Source organism: Eufriesea mexicana, unplaced genomic scaffold (genome assembly GCF_001483705.2).
Source record: "Eufriesea mexicana isolate 0111107269 unplaced genomic scaffold, ASM148370v2 scaffold22, whole genome shotgun sequence".
Taxonomy (NCBI): domain Eukaryota; kingdom Metazoa; phylum Arthropoda; class Insecta; order Hymenoptera; family Apidae; genus Eufriesea; species Eufriesea mexicana.
In genome coordinates this window covers 205,483-224,987 of record NW_016908212.1, presented here as the reverse complement: position 1 = coordinate 224,987, position 19,505 = coordinate 205,483, and the positions used below count along the sequence as shown (strand labels likewise).

Here is a 19,505-nt window from a genome sequence, read left to right as displayed (position 1 = left end):
ATATTATAAGAGCTAGTATCAATAGAAATTAAATATTGTAATTACTCTTACAAGGACGTTTTTGAGATGTAAATCTTTTTATTTGCATCTCATCAAAAATATTTTCTTGCAATTATATAATATTTATACATGTACTTAACAATTCTATCTTAATGGTAAAATCATTGAAGAAATAATTTATAGTAAAATATATTAGTGGACTTTATTTATTTTATCTCATTAACAAGATATTTAGATAGCAGATATTTAATATTATTCAGAACATTGTATCATAGAATATAAAATATTATTAAAATTTTGATCTATGTATAATAATCTAATTTTGTAAAAGTTGTAATGCTAGTTCCTCATCTGCTTTTAAATTTACATTATCTATTTCAAGAGATGCTCTTTGTTTTTTCTTTTTCTTTTTACATTCATCTTGTATTATTAGTTTCCTTTTAGATGGCCTGTAATAAAAATATAATTATCAAAGATGAGTATAATGCTAAAAATGAAATAAATATATTTTTGTAGATATAATGTCCAATATTAAAATGCACACCTATGTATTTTGTTTTCCTCTTCACTTTCCTGTGTATCCACAGTATCTAAAATTCCTTTAGAGCTTTCTTCGTGCTTGCCATAAATTTCATCTGGATCAGGTAGCCAAGACAGATCTGGACCATTATATTCATCATCGCTAGCAGAGTTGTCTTCAGTATCTTCAATTTTATCTTGATTATCTTCATCATCTACTTTTCTTTTGTGAGCTTTTAATTTTCGTTTCTCTTCTTTATGTTTTTCTTTTATTTTTTCTTTGAAGCGTTGTTTATCGAACTTATCTTCTTCACGCAATACCTGTTTAGCTATTTCTATGTTTATTCCAGAATCCTCTTCATTTTCATATTGTTTAGCTAATTCTGAGATTTTAACTTTAGTGGGATTTACTAATTCCTATAAAAAATAATAATATGTTGGAATTATATATGTATATATTAAAATTCTAGTAAATATAAAACATCAATCAAACCTGTCCTTCATCATCAAAATTAATCTTTTTATTCGGTACTATTTTTTTACGAAGAATTTTCTTAGCTACTGAAGCTTTTGTAACTGCTTTCTTTTTGTTTAAACCTTCGTTTTCTTTTTCATTGACAGTAATTGGTATATCATCAAGGTCTATATTTTTTCGTTTTACAGTCAATACATCATCATCACTATCATCTATGCAGGAAAAGAAAGTGATTACTGTATCAAATAGATATGATTTCATAAAAAAAAGTATATATCTTAATAAAATTTGACATTCATTTCTGTACCAAGTGTAAAATCATTTGGGTTCATTGTTTGAGATGTAATTCCTCGTTCTTCGTTGTCTTTATAGTCATTGTAATTACTGTCATTAATATTTATTTGTTCATTTCTATCGTGATTTAAGTCACTATCGACAGTTAATTGTGTTGTTTCTTCGATAAATTTATTAGATTGTTGTCGTTTTTGTTCCATCCTTTGAAGGAATCGAATTCTTGGAGGTATAGCTAAACCTAAAGATCTAAATATATAAGTCAATCGCAACGTAATGAAACAATGATTACATATATACCAATTTAATTATTACATAAATTTGTAGAACTTTACCTTGCAAATGAATCAGTATTTAATGCATGAACATTGAAAATTTCTTTATCTTTCATTAAGAAGACTGATTTTATATATGTTACAAATGCTCTTTGAGCACTTTCTTTTAATGAAACATCTCTTGCCAACAGTGCTTCCAATTTACGTTGTGGAGATTGTAATTTCGTTGGATTAATTCTAAATGAATATTACTTATATATTTAAATACATATATAAAATATTATGAATACAACTTATTTAATAATTTATTTAAAAAATAATTTTAACTCACTGTATCATTGATATTGGAATTTTGCGTTCTTTAAGTTTCTCAACCATTTTTTCTTCAGAGGGTAATAGAACTAATAAGCATTCTCCATCTCTTTGAAATCTAGCTGTTCTACCAGCACGATGTATATATGCATTTACATCTTCAGGACAGTCCATCTGTACAACCCAATTCACAGCAGGAAAATCTAAAATTTATTAGAACTATAATCATTGAATGAAGCTACGAAATTTTTGTACTATTCACACAAACAAATATTTTTCTAGTGTACCTAATCCACGAGCAGCAATATCAGTTGCAAATAAAACTGCAAATTGTTTTTTACAAAAAGTTTCATAAATTTCCATTCTTCGAAGTTGATGTAAAGTTCCATAAAGTGCTAATAAACTTATACCAGGTCTTAATCGACAAAATGCTTCATACATATATTTTACCTAAAACATAATGAATATCATAATTATTTTTGGTTTTCAAACAAAAACAATTATATTAAATATTATTATACTAAATGATACCTGTTTACAACTGGTAAAGAATATAATAATCTTTTGTTTTAAATGATTCCGTATAAATGACCATAACATTGATATTTTATCTTCTAAAGTACAAACAACATAACTTTGTTGAAGTGCTTCAGGTGTGGTATATGTAGCATGTTCATGAACCGACACGTACATTGGATCTTTCAAACTTAGTCTACCTAAATCTCTTACAGATCTGTTCAAATGTTACATGGATATAATCTAATCAGAATAATAAAAGATTATATTTCACTTATTTTTAAATATACATACTTTGTTTGTGTTGCAGAGAATAAAAGAGTTTGTCGTTTTGAAGGTAGATTTTCAATAATAGAATTCATAGTGTGTTCAAAACCCATATCTAAACATCTATCAGCTTCATCTAATACTAATACCTATAATTTCCAAAATACACAAATAAATTCATTGTTACTCCTCTGATAAAGACCGCACAAAAAAGATAGAAGCCCATTTTTGTTAATTTCCTGATTTTCATATTACTCAATAGGACTTTAACAATAAGGAAACAACAATAAGGAAAGGCGTACCATCTTTTAAATTGAAAGATATGTTTTTAAAAACAGATGATAAGTTTTTAAAAAATTTTAAAAGTGAACAAAGTATGTTTATCCCTAAAAACAAGCGAAAACATTATTTTAAAAACACAAAATTAATTCAAAATGTACTGAATTTTTAAATTTAAAAATTTTGTCCTCTAGAAGAGAAAAAAATATGCTTTACTCTATTTTCTTCGTATGGTCTTCATATAACATTTATTTATATATATCATACAATAGTAATTTATTTATATTCCTATATTTATTTACCTGCATATTTATACAGTTAAATAATGGATTTTCATCCATATGTTGCAACAAACGACCAGGTGTACATATAATAATATTGCATTGATCCATACGTCTTCTTTCAAATTTTAAATCTTTTCCACCAATAATAAGACCAGCAGAAATATCATGATGTTGTCCAATTTTTCTTAATGTTTCATATATTTGATAAGCAAGTTCTCTGGTTGGTGTAATTACAAGTGCACCGAGTCCATCTAATCTTGTCCACTGTTTACAATATAATATCTCTAAAACCTTAAACAATTGAAAATTTACAAATTTGTTATAGATTATTTTATTAAAATATTACACAAATTAGATTAAATTGTATACTGGAATAAGAAATGCCAAGGTTTTTCCACTCCCAGTTTTTGCTGCTCCTAAGATATCATTTCCCCGCAATGCTAGTCCTATACTTTGTCTTTGAATATCTGTCATTTCAAAATAATTATTTTCTGCCAAACCTTTTAATGTCTTTGGCGAAAGCGGAAAATCTGCAAACTTTTTTGCTTTCGTTTCATCGATCTGTAAACATATAACCTTTATAAAAAGATCTTTACAAATTTAGGAATGGAAATTAGAACTTACAGTATCATATTTCGATTGTAGGTCTGTAATTATTTTTGTATCTGATATTTGCTTTTTCTTTCTATTGTAATCTTTTACTTTCGCTTTCTTTGACATTGTATGTTAATATTATCTGAAACGCGATGTATACAATTTATTTACAAGGTTATGTTTATAATCAATGTATAGTGAAAACACATGGCAATTGACACCAGGTACTAGCCTTTAAAACGTTATTATATTAAAATACTCGAGCGAATGCTTAAACCTTTGAATGCGGTGATAAATTTTCAGTACTGATATTTAAACTATGTAATAAATATATTCATACTTTTCGTAGAAAATAATAAAATATATAGGAAACATAAAATAAGCATATATAATTTTATAAATCATTAATTTTTTTAACAAAATATCATTTCAATTTTTTATGAAATATTGCATATTGTTATTAATTTGTTAATCAAATGAAGTAAATATTTGGGACATAACTAACTAAACCATCGTAAAATATAAAAGACGTATAATTTTATGTATGATATTAATTGTTACATGAATAATTTCAACGATTTAATGTAACGAAATATTACTTATTGAAGTATGTATAATTAATGAACCACGAAAAGATCAGAGTTTATATTAAATAGCACAGCAGATTTAGCCAATGATTAAGACGATTAGTGATTATTTCTTATTAGATCGGAAACGAATGAAACAATCTATCAATGATACAGAGAGAAATATCTGTTTTATTCGTTCAAATTTGTTTCGTTTAATATATTTCGATGCGATAAATAATGATTTATATTCGCAGAGAATAGAGAACTCTTGCAAACTAACTTAAGTCGGGAAGTAATTAATCAAAAGTATCGAGGAAGTAATTAATTGAAACTTTCATAGTTAAACGATGACCACATTCGCTCGCGGAACAATTAAAAATAATAAGCCCGAATTTATCGACATACTTCTTTATTCAAATACTTCTTCGATCTTTTATATTATTTTTCTATTTTTTACTTTCAAACTAACTAATGGTACATATGATACAACGATGCAACATCCGAAAGTAACTGATACGAGAAATTGCCTGGCAACGATTCGGTTTACTTTTATGAGCGATAAAATTTCCTTTCCATTCGCATAAAAAGACATGTATTTGTCACGATGACGAAAAGATCCCTACCATATTTCCGAGGCGCCACGTGTTATCCGAATCAGTGTCAATAGAAGATACGCGGGATTGTCATTAAAAGACACATGTGTGGAATGCATGTGCATCATTGCATCGGCGTTTAGGAGAAAGAAAGGCGGGGAGACACAGTATTAGAAAGGAGGGATCGAAGTAGAAGAAGAGGAAACGCGTGGGGAGGGTGACTGCATTGTGACGACGATTACATTCAGATAAATTTCTCGGCCCTTCTCGACTTCGCATCCGATCTATCGGTCCTGTCGTGGTTGTGCCGATAGTGCGTGTCCTTTTTACGGTGATCTGTATCAGCAAAACTTCCCTGTGAAAATCATGATTTGACGAAGAAAGAGTAGCATGCGGTGGGACCACGTGAAACAGCAATGGAGAACACTGCGACTGCCTCGCAACATCCACTCCGTTTCTTGGACACTTTATCTTTTCGTAGCACTAGGGTTCTACCCGGTGCTAACAGACATTATTTTGCAAGATATGGGTAAATTTGCTATTATTATCTTTTATTTTAACAATCTTACTAACTCGACTTACTAACTCATACTAACTGCTTCAAGTTTTAACGCGATTACGTGAGTTTATAGCGTTAAAATGTAGGATAAAATGAATGTTTTACGTAGGGGTAAATTTTGTAATTGCTACGCTCTTTTATAACGTGTAATTGCTGCTGTATCAAGGAAACTTAGACAGATATTGATATTTATTTGTAGAAATCATTTTTTGAGATATCAGATTCAATTCATATGGGTTAAATTTGTTTCATGTATGTGATATGCATAAATTCACGCATTGAAATCATTCTATAGACCATGTAATAGCAACTCCGTTTACTACTGGATGTCTTTTTAAGTGATCCCTATTATATTAATTGAGCCACTACTCGTAGCATGCAAAACTGCGTGTTCTACTCTGGAAAAGAGGACTTCTTAATGAAACTGGTTTAAACGTTCGCCGTAGCACGATGAGTTACGTCTTTCGAGTTCAGGGGTTATTGGGTTTCCAGGGGTTATTGGGTTGTTCATTGTGGTCGTCATCGCACCATTATGCTTATTTAATTACATTTCTTTTTCTTTATACATTCATAAGCTTCTGCTTTACAAGGAGAGTACAAGAAAGTCCTTCGGGTCACCGATTTAGTTGAATAGATTTATATTTAGTTTAATAGATTATAGATTTTGTTATGCAGATCAAGAATATGTATCATTATAGTCGCAACTATTCAATAATTTTTAAGATATTTACTATTAAAGTTTGATTACTACCATAATTATACAATTATTTGAACTAATTTTAAGTGGAGTCGTGGCCTAACGCGGATAGTAGAAAATTCCTAAGCTACAGGATCGAAGTTCGATTCTCCTTCCTAATTAGTACTTTTTTTAAAATCTATTTTTTATTTTGTATTCATTTTTCGCCTTTGGAAACATTGTAAATAAACAATTGTAAATAAAATTTCTGAATAAAAAATTTATTTTTTACACTTATGCTAGTATATATTTATTACAAAATAATAAGAGTATTATGCAAGAAAAACACTTTTCTATAGCAACCTTATTTACTACTAACTAATTATTAAATTAAACATTGTATAAGAATGTTGCCTATAATTCCATCTTTGCTGTGTAGCTATAAATGTTCATGAATTAATTACAGAAACTTGGAAATTTATTAATTTTCTACTTTCGAATAAATAACTACTTTACCGCCTGTGATCAGCGCCATCTATTATTTGGGCTCAAAAATCAAGAAAGTGATAGGAATATAGAATAGGGGAGGAGGTCGTCGAAGAGATGGTCACGTGGCAGACAAGGACAGAGAGGGGGTAGAAAAGGATAGAATAGCTCCGGCAATGAAAAATTATTAATTACTCCATTTTCGTAATTAATTTATGAACTTTTATAATTTCATTACAAAGCTGGAACTTCAGGCTACATTCTTATATAATTTTCGTAAAGAATTTAACCCTAAATTGTTAGTTATTAATTTTTGGTTGATGGCGTCTATTATTTCGTAACGGCGACCATCACGATCTTTCGTGAAAATATTTAATACTAAACGAAACTAGAATCAAAATGTGAACAAAAGTAATATGTGAAGACGCCCCAGGATTTCGTTTATATAATGCGTGCATGAAGGTGATAAATTGATTACGCAGAAGATAGTAATTAATGAAGGACCAATGGCGTCTTCGACAACAATTCAAACACTTCGTAGAATAATAATTAATAATTAATTAATTAGGGACAAATTTCTATCGAAAAATATATTGGAAAGTTCTTGAAGGATCTGGCTTTACGATGCAATTATAAAAGTTCATAAATTAATCATAGTTATCGAGTAATTAGTGAATTTTCCACTGTCGATTTGATTTATTAAAATTTATGCGGAGCACATAACCAGAGTTAGTAAACTGATATCAGAGCCATCTACGATGTTAGACTCGAAGCTCGAGTTCCGCAACGAGAACATAGATGACTCTGATGTCAGTTTACTAACTCTGGTTATGTGCTCCGTATATATTTTAATAAATCAAATCGGCAGTGGAAAATTCACTAATTACGCAATATCTGTGATTAATTTATGAACTTTTATAATTGCAACGTAAAGGTAGATCCTTTAAGAACTTTCCAATATATTTTTCAATAGAAATTTGTCTCTAATTAATTAATTATTAATTATTATTCTGCCGAGTGTTTGAATTATTGGTCGATTGGTCGTAGACGCCATTGGTTTTTCATTAATTACTATCCTTTACGGAATTAATTTATGAAACTTTATGCGCTCATTATAAAAATAATGTTCTTGCGAATCTTCTCATATATCTTTTGATCACATTTTGATTCTAGTTTCGTTTAGTATTAAATATTTTCACGGAAGATCGTGATGGTCGCCGTTACGAAATAATAGACGCCATCAACCAAAAATTAATAACTAACAATTTAGAGTTAAATTCTTTACGAAAATTATATAAGAATGTAGCCTGAAGTTCCAGCTTTGTAATGAAATTATAAAAGTTCATAAATTAATTACGAAAATGGAGTAATTAATAATTTTTCATTGCCGGAGCTATTCTATCCTTTTCTACCCCCTCTCTGTCCTTGTCTGCCACGTGACCATCTCTTCGTCGACCTCCTCGCCTATTCTATATTCCTATCACTTTCTTGCTTTTTGAGCCCAGATCATAGATGGCGCTGATCGCAGGCGGTAAAATTTTGGTTCGAACTAAATACCTTTTCTGGTTATGTGCTTGTAATACATCTTAATAAACCAATTGGACAATAGAAAATTAATAAATTTCCAAGTTTCTGTAATTAATTCATGAACATTTATAGCTGCACAGCAAAGTTAGAATTATAGGCAACATTCTTATACAATATTTAATTTAATAATTAATACTTAGATGAACGATATTTTTTGTATTTTTTGTATCTAATGATTACTTATGTTTTCGTTTTCTCTGTAGTAAATAAGATTGCTATAGAAAAGTGTTTTTCTCGCATAATATTCTTATTATTTTGTAATAAATATATACTAGTATAAGAAGGCGTAAAAAATAATTTTTTTATTAAGAAATTTTATTTACGATTGTTTATTTACAATGTTTTTATTGGCGAAAAATGAATACAAAGTAAAAAATAGATTGAAAAAGAACTTGAAACTATGAGACAGGAGGAATCGAACTCCGGTCCTCCACGATACGAATCCTCGATTGACGCCGTTATGTCACGGCACCACTTAAAACTTACTGAAAATAAATCTATACTTATAGCAGTAATAACAGATATTTAATCATAAATATCTAAAAAATTATCGAGTAGTTGCGGCTATAATAATATATATTTTTGAACCGTATAACGAAATCTATAAACCTATAAATTTTCAACTAAATCGGTGACCCGAAGGACTTGCGCTCTCCATGTTAGTAACTCATCGTTTTAAGAATTTAAGCATGAGATCAAAAAGTATACTTATTTTTCACACGTTCCTCGAAGGATTGGAGAATATTGTACGATACTTACAGGAATATTTATAGAAAGAAAGATAGAAGAAGGAGAATAATATTTAGAAAAATAAATTTTTAATTATCTTTTAGATGTAGGTAACTGTTTAACGTGATCACGTGATGGTGTTTCACAATTTCAGAAAAGAATATCGTGGATTTGGTGGATGGTACCGGAATGCAACAGGAACCCGTTGGAGTGACAGTAACTGAAAACCGTTGCCACAGAAATGACACGGTCGCATATGACATCGCTGAAAGCGCGCTATTGACGATCAATACGAATACTCTGTTCCCCACTGGCATACCTCGCGATTTTTCCATTTTAGTCGTTGCCAGACCAAAGATCGGTCGGTAGTCTAATCGATACATATATTTTCAAATTGAACTTCGTAGATCATAGATCATAAATTTATAAATGATACACTTTTCAATTAGATTTTACGATTTATAATTATACAAATACCGAAATAACGCCTGTTCAGGCAAAACATTCATTTAATGATCTCAACATTAGGATACCCGGTTGCCACGTTATTTGCCATCTACAGCGATAGTGGTGAGGAACAGTTGGTGCTATCATTGGGCAATGATGTCACTCTTTACTACAGTACAACACCAAATGACGGAGACAAAGCAATTTCATTTGGGATTGATATTTCTGACGGCAAATGGCATCGATTAGGAATCAGCATTAAAGGCGACACCGCCACGCTCATTCTCGATTGTACTCAGCAAATTTCCAAAGAATTGCGTAGAAATCTTGACGAGCCGATCAGTGTCAGTGGTATCATACTCATCGGTCAACAGATCGTCGATGGCAATGTGTACTTGGTCAGTGAATGATACTCGAATTTAATAAAATGTCTAAATAGAATGCCAAAACCTTAAGTTTACATTTTCGTCAAATTTGAATTAAGATTTAGTTTAATACTGTCCATCGGAACATTTTTAGGGCGGTTTGGAAATGCTGAAGATTGCTCCCATTCCGGACGCAGCCTACGAAATTTGTACAGTTTTCGCACCAGATTGTAGGAATCATACGAGACATAGATTTGGACAAAATGGTCATTCGAATACGCAAAATTATGGTTCCGTGGTACATACAACATCGTCTACTTATCCTGGGGGTATAACAGGTATCGATGTCGGCCAGATAGTCCAAAGTTCCAACTATGCGGGTGAAGCTCTTTCGACTGGTAGATCGTATTATGAAACGAATTATAACAGTCTAAATTCGTCTCGAAGTTATGGTAGGACACCTACGATATCTGGGTTAAATTCTTCGTATAACGAACAAGATGAAAATCTGGTGACAGAAACAGAGGAGGATTATGAGGATGGAAGTGAAGAAGGGAACGAGGATGTATCGGTCGAAGACAACAATGACTATAATTTATCTTACAGACCCGTGAATACAACATATGCATCGAGACCAACCGTGGAAACGTTTCTTTATAATCACAGTGCCGTAAGTTAATCATTATAATCAACGAAAAAATATATTTCTCCTTGATGAAGAAAATATAACGAATAAAATCAGAGAAAATATGGAATCGAGGAAAATGCTATGATTAAAAATCTATCGTTTTCGTATGTCATTTATCGACGATTGCACTGAAATAACGAAGATTGTGGAAAAGAATATATGTTTACAGGTTTTCAATACTATCGGCTCAACTATAATAGATCGCTATCAAACGACAACTTCAGAGATGCCTGAAACTACTGACAGTTTAGCTGGTGATGTTCAAGGGGGTTTGAGATATTTAGAGTCTTCAGGAGGATCGTATTACAGTCCTACTTATTATAATAACAGAGGTCCACCTGGGCCGCGGGGATTTCCGGGACCTCCAGGCGCACCTGGGCCACCCGGTAAAAAAGGAGAACCTGGAAGAGATGGGTTAGGAGGTTTGCAAGGCTCGCCTGGTCCGCCGGGAAATGTGTTCATAATACCAGCACTGAATCAACAAGGAAACGAGAAAGGACCTGATACTCAGGCAGAAGCTCTGAGGCAAATGCTCTCGCAGCATATGATGTCTATGAGAGGTGCCGAAGGTCCTATGGGTTTCCTGGACCCGAAGGACCTCCTGGAATTCAAGGTCAAAAGGGAGAACCTGGAGAAGTTGGTGAACCAGGACCTCGTGGTGAAAGAGGTCAGATTTATGAATTTCCTCTTGTTTAAAATTCTCATTGGCTATAGTAGAATTTAACGAATCGTTAAATTAACTTTCATTAATATTTTAGTCGGATATTTGATTGGTTTAACAGGATGATTCAGGTAAAAATGAAATTGGGAAATTCAATGAATTCGTACAGGTATTCCGGGAAACACTGGTAGGGAAGGTAGACGAGGTCGGCCTGGAAGAGATGGAGAACGAGGTTTGAGTGGTCCACCAGGCATGAAAGGAGAACAAGGTGTACCTGGATTGCCTGGATTACCAGGAGATAAAGGCGAAAGAGGGTTACAGGGTGCCACTGGTGAACAGGGTTTACCAGGTCATGAAGGCATGCAGGGTGACGACGGTCCTCCAGGCTTACCCGGTTTGCCTGGCGAAATGGTAACGAAAACATAAGATAATGCTATCGTGCAAAGCGAGAGGTTCATACTTTTTCAATTATTTTAGGGACCTAGAGGATTTATAGGACCACGAGGTTTCCCGGGATTACCAGGAAATCCTGGTATTCCTGGAAGCGAAGGTCCACCTGGAGCAAAGGGTAATACTGGTCCACCGGGACCTTCAGGTTCACCAGGAAATCCGGGTCCAATTGGGCCAGTAGGTCCACCAGGACCTCAAGGTCTTTTGGGACCAACTGGTTTAGTGGTAAATCTTTGGAAGATATGCTATTTTTCAAATATACTTTGTTTAAGTAAGCATTATACGAAACTAAGATATTATAATTTTATTAGGGACCACAAGGAAAGCCAGGGATCCCAGGGTTATCGGGTGCAGATGGATCGCCTGGTCATCCTGGAAATCCAGGAGTTCCTGGAATGAAAGGCGAACAAGGGCTGCAGGGTCCACAAGGTCCAATAGGTTTTCCGGGAGTGCGTGGTGTGAAAGGCGACGAAGGCAAGCGTGGATTACCTGGTGAACGCGGCGAAAAGGGAGACAGAGGTTCAGAAGGAGAAAAAGGTGATCTTGGATCAAAGGGAGAGCCTGGATTACCAGGTCCGCAAGGAATTCCTGGATTGGAAGGTTTAGAAGGGCCAAAAGGTTTTGAAGGACCGCGTGGTGAAAGTGGATTAGTTGGTTCGCCTGGTGAGAAAGGTAAAACTGGACCGCCAGGATTTGTTGGATATCCAGGAAATCTCGGCGAGAAAGGCGATAAAGGTCAGCCAGGGAGAGAAGGTCACAGTGGAGATAAAGGAGAAAGGGTGAAAAGATCGATTTAGATTTTAAAGTAAGCATTTAATATAATATAATTAGAGGTATTGTTTTGTTATTTTAGGGAAATAATGGCGCACCAGGGGAACGCGGTGAACCAGGACCAAGGGTACGTAAAGAAAAATATGAAGTAATATTGATATAAATTATTCTCTTAGTACAAGATTTAACATCAAGTAAATTCTAGGTAAACTATTTTAATGTAAATTATTTTGTAAATGATTATATCTGTGTAATTATGTTCACTATAAAGGGATTTAGAGGTGCTCGTGGAAGAAGAGGTGCCGAAGGATTACCAGGACCTAAGGGTGACACTGGACAACCAGGTCCTCCGGGAGTACAAGGAGAACCCGGTCCGCCAGGGGTTGAAGGACCCCGTGGATTTGTGGGATCTCCTGGTCAAGCTGGTCTTAATGGAAAAGATGGGATTCCTGGACCTCCCGGAGAACGTGGGCCAGTGGGTGATTCTGGACCACCAGGTCCTCCAGGCGCGCCAGGTGTTATTGGTCCACAAGGTCCAGCTGGTGAACCTGGACAACCAGGAGAACCTGGAAGCCCAGGAAGTCCAGGAGCTCCTGGTGAATCGGGCTCCCCTGGAGATCAAGGCAAAGAAGGGCCACCAGGGCCATCTGGTCTTCCAGGAAAAGAGGGTCCACCAGGTCCCGGCGGTTTACCAGGATTTCCTGGCGAACGAGGACTAAGTGGTTTACCGGTTTGCTTCTATTTAGACTTCATCTATTGTTAACATTTATTGAAACACCCGTTTATGGTCTGCATATTTTTCTAATATAGGGAATGCCAGGTGTAAAAGGTGAAATAGGACCACCCGGAGTTCAAGGTCCGTCAGGTGATAAAGGGGCTCAAGGAGAACCTGGAAAAGACGGTGAAAGTGGACCTCAAGGAAATCAAGGACCAAAAGGTCCGCCTGGACCAGCTGGTTTGAAAGGCGATAGGGTAATAATAAATAAATTATTTCAACCTGTAATTAGATATGAAACGAATATTATTTATTATATGTATATTTTGATTTATTAGGGTGAGCCTGGACCATTAGGCCCTGTTGGACGAGATGGGTTGCCAGGGCAACGTGGTCTGCCAGGTTCTCCCGGTCCTGTTGGAGTTCCAGGAGAAGATGGCGATAAAGGAGATATTGGACAACCTGGTGAAAAAGGATTCAAAGGATCTCAAGGAGAAACAGGAAGTATCATTCAATTTTAATTATATGGATAGGAAAAAATAGGCTATATTACATATTCGTTATTATTTTTATTTTCTACAGGGTCCACCTGGACCACCTGGAACACAAGGACTTCGAGGTGAACCAGGTGCTATTGGTTTACCAGGTGAAAAGGGACCACCTGGAGAAATCGGAAGACAAGGATCAAAAGGCGAGGATGGCCCCGTTGGAATATCAGGTCCTCCTGGTCCTGTAGGACCACAGGGATTGCCTGGTCCACCAGGATTAAAAGGCGAAGTCGGGGATAGTGGCGTAATTGGTCCTGTAGGACCAGCGGGAAGTCCAGGCGAGCAAGGACCAAGAGGTCCAAAGGGATCCGAAGGTTTGCAAGGTCCTCCAGGACCAGAAGGTCGTCAAGGAGTAAAAGGAGAAGCCGGAGCAACAGGACTTCCAGGTTCTACAGGCCTTGAAGGGAAACCGGTAAAAATAATTACTTTAATTAAAAATTGAGAGGAATGGAGAATTATTATATAGTGAAACGTGCATTGCAGGGTGAAAGAGGTCCTCCAGGTGCAAAAGGAGAGGAAGGGAAAAGTGGTCCTCCAGGTCCACCCGGTGGCCGTGGTATAAATGGTCCAGAAGGACCAAAAGGTAATGCTGGGCCTCCTGGTTTCCCCGGACCTCCTGGAGAGCCTGGTTTGGTCGGTATGAAGGGAGAGCCTGGGAAGGACGGTGAAGATGGTAAACTCGGAGATCCTGGGTCACCGGGAGAAATTGGTCCTCCAGGGAAAGAAGGATTACCTGGTCCACCTGGAAAACAAGTATAATATTATATAATTTTTATAAATAACAATAAACATTTCAAATTTCCATCAGATAAAAACCATTTATTAATTAATGATGCAAAACTGATATTATATAGGGTTCTGAGGGTCCAGCAGGAGTACAAGGAAGTCCAGGTTCTCCAGGGGAGAAAGGAGACATTGGTCCACCTGGAGCACAGGGTCCTCCAGGTTCTACAGGATCACAGGGTTTTCCGGGACCACCTGGTTTGCCAGGTGTAAGAGGGCTTCCAGGTTTAGCTGGAGAAAATGGTCCACCGGGGATGTCAGGAGCCGTTGGCACTTCGGGCAAAGTTGGACCAGTTGGACCAAAGGGTCCAAAGGGAGACAGGGGTAAACGAGGACTGAAAGGACATCGAGGTGAACTGGGACACGTCGGAATTAAAGGAGAACAAGGCGAAAAGGGGGAACAAGGACCACGAGGTGCTCCAGGATCAGAAGGAGTCAAAGGAAACCAGGGTCCACCAGGTTTAATGGGGTTCAAAGGAAATGAAGGTCCACCTGGACTTCCTGGATTGGAAGGACCACTAGGACCGAAAGGCAATATTGGAAATGATGGAGCTAAAGGCGAAGTCGGTCCTCCTGGACCACCGGGTCCACCTGGACCACCTGCAGAGCAACCAATGATTCCACCAGAGTTGCTGTTTACGAGAGAGCAAATTCTGCGAAAGAGACGCGACGTTTTGACAAATACGTAAGTTTACTGAAATAAAGTTCGATGCCCATATCTCTAAATATCGTTGCGATGTTGCAAATGGTTCCAGAACCGGCGAAGACGAGAAAGAAAGGAAGTCAGAAAGCTTGGACAAAGATGGTCACACCGAAGAGGAGCTTGGACCGAAATTCTTGGATATGTACAGTTCTATATATGCTATGAGACAAGAATTGGATCGAATACGTAAACCAATTGGAAGTAGAGAAAATCCTGTAAGGACTTGTAAGGATCTATTTTACGGTCATCCACATTTTCACGATGGTCAGTATTCGATTTATTTCCTTGACATTTCTAACCGTATCACTGGTTCGAAAACTCATGAAATTGTATCGATAACAGGTTGGTACTGGATTGATCCGAATTTAGGAATGGCTGACGACGCTGTGTACGTTTATTGCAATCTAACGAATATGGGTGAAACTTGCGTATACCCTGACATCCATACAAGTCAAATGCCAAATATACCATGGAGGAAGGAAAATAACAAGACAGATTGGTACTCGAATCTGCGTGGTGGATTTAAAGTGAGTTCGCATCTATTTAGGGAAATAATTATCTAACAAAAAATGATACATAAATTTCTCGTCACGTGTTACGATATAGATTACATACGAGGCCATGGGCGTAGTGCAATTAAATTTTCTGCGATTACTGAGTCAAGAAGCCTATCAGAATTTTACTTATACCTGCATAAACAGCGCGGCGTGGTACAATGCTACAAGCTTTAATCACAATTCCTCCCTACGTCTTCTTGGTGCGAACGAGGACGAATTTTCGTATACCGGTATCAAACCACAAGTCGTTATAGACAAATGTAAAACACGCAAGAGTAAAGGCGAAACGGTGTTCCTGATTCACAGTAAAAAGTTGCAACAATTACCATTGGTAGATTTTTATCCAGTTGATTATGGATTGCCGCATCAGGCGTTTGGTTTCACCATTGGACCAATTTGCTTCAAATAAATCAAATCGTCACGCTTCTATTGGCAAGACTGAAGTCCAATTGTAGATTATTCGATAATAGTTTCCTCGTATTTTCTCCCAGTGTTGTAATCAACGTGATTAACGGATAATTTATTAATCACTTGAATTTATTTCCACGCGAGTACACGTTTATATCTTCTTCCCATGTACTTATATCAAATACCATTATTTCTTCCAATTTAGACACACGAAGGAATAGGAAAGTGCCATTCAAAACTTAAGTAGAATGTAAGAGATGCAATACAACGTTAACATTGTTATTTATAAGGTACATATAAGATATATTAATACTGTAATCACTGCCATTAGTATGTGATCTACATTAATTACTGTATACTTTTCACATGTTTATAAATAAAATGCAACGACATACGAGACATCTTTCAATTTCTAATAACATCCTTTTAAACTACAATTCGTTGTAATTAATATGAAACATGAAATACTCGAATGTCATCGTTTACATACCTATATATCATTTTTATCAGTCCTTATCTCGAGCATACATTGAGCAATAACGTGACGTCAGACATAATTATTATTGCCTTAAGTCAATTACTTTCTGCATTACGCGTTAAAACATATCGTTTGCAGTCAACGGTATTTATTATCACAAACAGAAATAATTTTCTTCATGCGAGCGAAAATAAAAATTGTACCAGATCTGATCTTTCAGAGAGTCACTACTCACAGCGGTTTCGTGGTGTAGCGGTTATCACGTCTGCTTTACGCGCAGAAGGTCACCGGTTCGATCCCGGTCGGAACCACTTTTTTCTTTTTCTTTTCTCTTCATTTCTATTAACTTTCCATCTCGTTATTTTTCAGTCGATAATTGATAGAATTACTATTACATAGAAACAAATATCCAGTTGTTTCTTTCATAATACATTTATAAAAATTCCTTTAATAAATATTTTCTTCTAAATCGATACTAGGTAAGCCTGTAAGAATACGACTATTTATCAAGTATAGAAATCTACATAAAAATGCAGAAATACAGAGTTTTAGATAAAAGAAAGGACAAATTGATTGACAAAATTCTAGGTGTTTCCATAAGGGAATACGACGCGGTTAAAAATGACACACTTAAAGTCACACGACGTTCCCATTGAGCGTCCATGCATCATTTGCTCAACTTGTCGGAACAGAGTGAATTAACTTGTCAGTCGAGGCTTACCACGAACGGAACTCAGCAGGAGTTGCCTGGATAGTTACGCGAGCCATATCGATTCGCATCTGAGAAGGGCTGAAGAAAGCGAGAAGTGATTCAGGCCAGAAGGGATCGAAGGAATTCGCGAGAATGGCGCTATATGCGTGGGCGAACCGTGAGAAAGGGCAGGTGGTGTCTTGTCGTGGTGGTCGACGGTTCACACTTCCAGCTCGTTCTCTCCTGGTGACAAGAAAACCAAAGTGACGGTACAGGGACGCTTTTATCGCTTCGAATCGAGAGATTCAGGTTGCTGTACGTCACAAATAGATCAATGGCTGTCCCTCGAAGAATGGTAATATCTACTCGTTATGCCAGCTACTTGGACCGAAATATTTATGAAACATTTACGGAATATTTCAACGTATTTCTACATACGTTATTTCTAATTGAAATAAAAATTTAAGAAAATTGAGGGAAAGTGGGTAGAAAATTAATCAATGTTATAGTCGATCTTGTAGTATGTTGATATTATCATTTCGCACGAATAAGGCTCGTTCGTTTCGGATGTAAATAAGAAATTTAATTGCTGATCGGTGTTTACAGGAAAAATAAAGTACGTAAATACGTTTAATGAAACTCATAGTGTACAGAGGGTAACTACGAGGGTGAATGGAAGCCGAGTTCTTTTGAAACGAAGCCGTCCCTGTCCCCGAGCGTTCGTCCAAGAAATGGTATGGGGGATAAAAGGTTTCCTTGTTTAACAAAATATCGTCTCCGAACCATTAGCCCGACCGTTACCACTTCAACGCGATTTTCTGCTCCTGCCACGTCAAGGAGGTGCTTCAGAATCCCGCGGATCCTTCGACCTATCAAGTGCAGACCGCTTACTTTGCCCCGATAGAATCGCACCGACGCGCTGGAAATTAAGTTTTCCCATCTACTCTTCATTTTTTCTTTTTCATATATATATATTTCCTTCTTTTTGATCGTTTCAATTTTCCTCTGTCATCGCAATCGTCAAATTTTTCGCATATAAGTGAGTATACTCGTACGGTATCCATTTTAAAGCTACAAAATAATCCATTCTTCGTAAATTATGACGTTCGGTATTTTAAATTATGCTTCATAATTATTTAAATTAATTATCAAGGCCGAATGTTATTGTATAATTTATTCAGACTTGAAAGTGGTTTTTAAATTATATTTCGCAGTCTTTTTAAATATTGAAGGAATCGAAAGGATATTTTTTCGCGACAGGTACTCCGTGGGAAATGTAATGGTATTCGAATCGAAGCTTCCATTGTGTTTTTCGTAATTTAGGTATGATTTTTATCGTTATTGCATTAATGCATTTAACGTCACAGAAGTAAATAGTTAAAGAAGTAAAGATTGTGCAAAGTAGCGATCAGTAAACATAGAATAAGCGCACGAGAGATGATTGATTTCCATTGATTTTCAGGCAATAATAAATAAAATATTCAACGACAGCGCTGGTTATTACGACCATCTCTCGTAATACTGCTTGAACCGTGCGAAACATACAGGTGTCACTCACTAACGTTTCACCGCTGTCGCCTTTCTGAAAAGTGCACGAACCAGAGCTCTGCCTCGATGGAAATTTGTCCGGGGTTCATTTGCCGCTCGTTAGAATCTCGCTTAAATTTCAATAAAATATAATCATTCCTGACAAGATAGCAAAAAATTGAATCGCGAAATCGAGTTTGTATCTTCACCGCGATTATTTCTAAAATTTATAACATATTTCGAGCACGGAACCTTTAATATTTCCAAGTAGGGCAGCTCGATTCGATATTGCGAGGATTTGTCTTCGTTTAAAGCAAAATAAAAGAGAACAATCCTAACTCACTCTACTAGACCCAATGATCTAATAAAAACGTAGCAAGTGTCAATCTCCACACCTTCAGGCCATTAAAACCGACAAGCCACGAAACGAAAAGCGGGGAGCGAGAAACGCATGACACAGAAACGTATTAAAATACTCTCTCGATCGCCTCGAAGCATTTCATCCCCCAGTGCTCGACGATCGCATCCCCGTCGGATACACCTTACCCGTGACACGAACTCCTCAAACAAGCCGGGGCTGCACAACGAATCGCTGATGGAGCTTGCGGCCACACAGACCTCCGATCCTCTGCTTCGAACAGTTTCCCCGCGTCAAGCGAAACGCGCGTCAAGCTGACTTTCGCGCTTCCGGCGGCGGAGCCT

General features: G+C 36.0%; 2 protein-coding genes and 1 non-coding gene across 3 annotated transcripts; 2 read left to right on the top strand and 1 right to left on the bottom strand.

Annotated features, from left to right (window-relative positions):
• Positions 1 to 223: 223 nt before the first annotated feature.
• LOC108553805 (probable ATP-dependent RNA helicase DDX10) lies at positions 224 to 3,938 on the bottom strand. The gene is made up of 12 exons (XM_017908850.1): positions 3,843 to 3,938; positions 3,588 to 3,779; positions 3,237 to 3,509; positions 2,683 to 2,804; positions 2,404 to 2,605; positions 2,160 to 2,322; positions 1,892 to 2,075; positions 1,621 to 1,797; positions 1,302 to 1,534; positions 1,013 to 1,206; positions 545 to 936; positions 224 to 449 (listed from the first exon to the last, which is right to left on the bottom strand). Exons 1-12 carry the CDS (start codon positions 3,936 to 3,938, stop codon positions 317 to 319), a joined length of 2,361 nt encoding a protein of 786 aa, XP_017764339.1. The 3' UTR covers positions 224 to 316.
• A 5,033-nt stretch (positions 3,939 to 8,971) lies between these two features.
• Positions 8,972 to 16,108, top strand: LOC108553305 (collagen alpha-1(I) chain). Its single transcript, XM_017908154.1, is given in 19 exon segments — positions 8,972 to 8,984; positions 9,166 to 9,372; positions 9,540 to 9,856; positions 9,978 to 10,493; positions 10,681 to 11,089; positions 11,092 to 11,178; positions 11,342 to 11,583; positions 11,650 to 11,847; positions 11,934 to 12,401; positions 12,476 to 12,520; positions 12,665 to 13,123; positions 13,204 to 13,365; positions 13,447 to 13,604; positions 13,687 to 14,068; positions 14,140 to 14,409; positions 14,511 to 15,124; positions 15,195 to 15,406; positions 15,485 to 15,669; positions 15,749 to 16,108. Coding segments are annotated over 19 exon segments (5,304 nt in total).
• A 715-nt stretch (positions 16,109 to 16,823) lies between these two features.
• On the top strand, positions 16,824 to 16,896 carry TRNAV-UAC (transfer RNA valine (anticodon UAC)). Its single transcript has one exon. It is a non-coding gene; the product is annotated as a tRNA-Val (tRNA).
• The last annotated feature ends 2,609 nt before the right edge of the window (positions 16,897 to 19,505 follow it).

Coding starts and splice junctions, on each gene's coding strand:
- LOC108553805 (XM_017908850.1), bottom strand. CDS start 3,938: ATGTCAAAGAAAGCGAAAGTAAAAGATTACAATAGAAAGAAAAAGCAA. Junction 2,323..2,403: donor TCTTTACCAGTTGTAAACAG/GTATCATTTAGT, acceptor ATTATGTTTTAG/GTAAAATATATGTATGAAGC. Junction 1,535..1,620: donor AATACTGATTCATTTGCAAG/GTAAAGTTCTAC, acceptor TTATATATTTAG/ATCTTTAGGTTTAGCTATAC.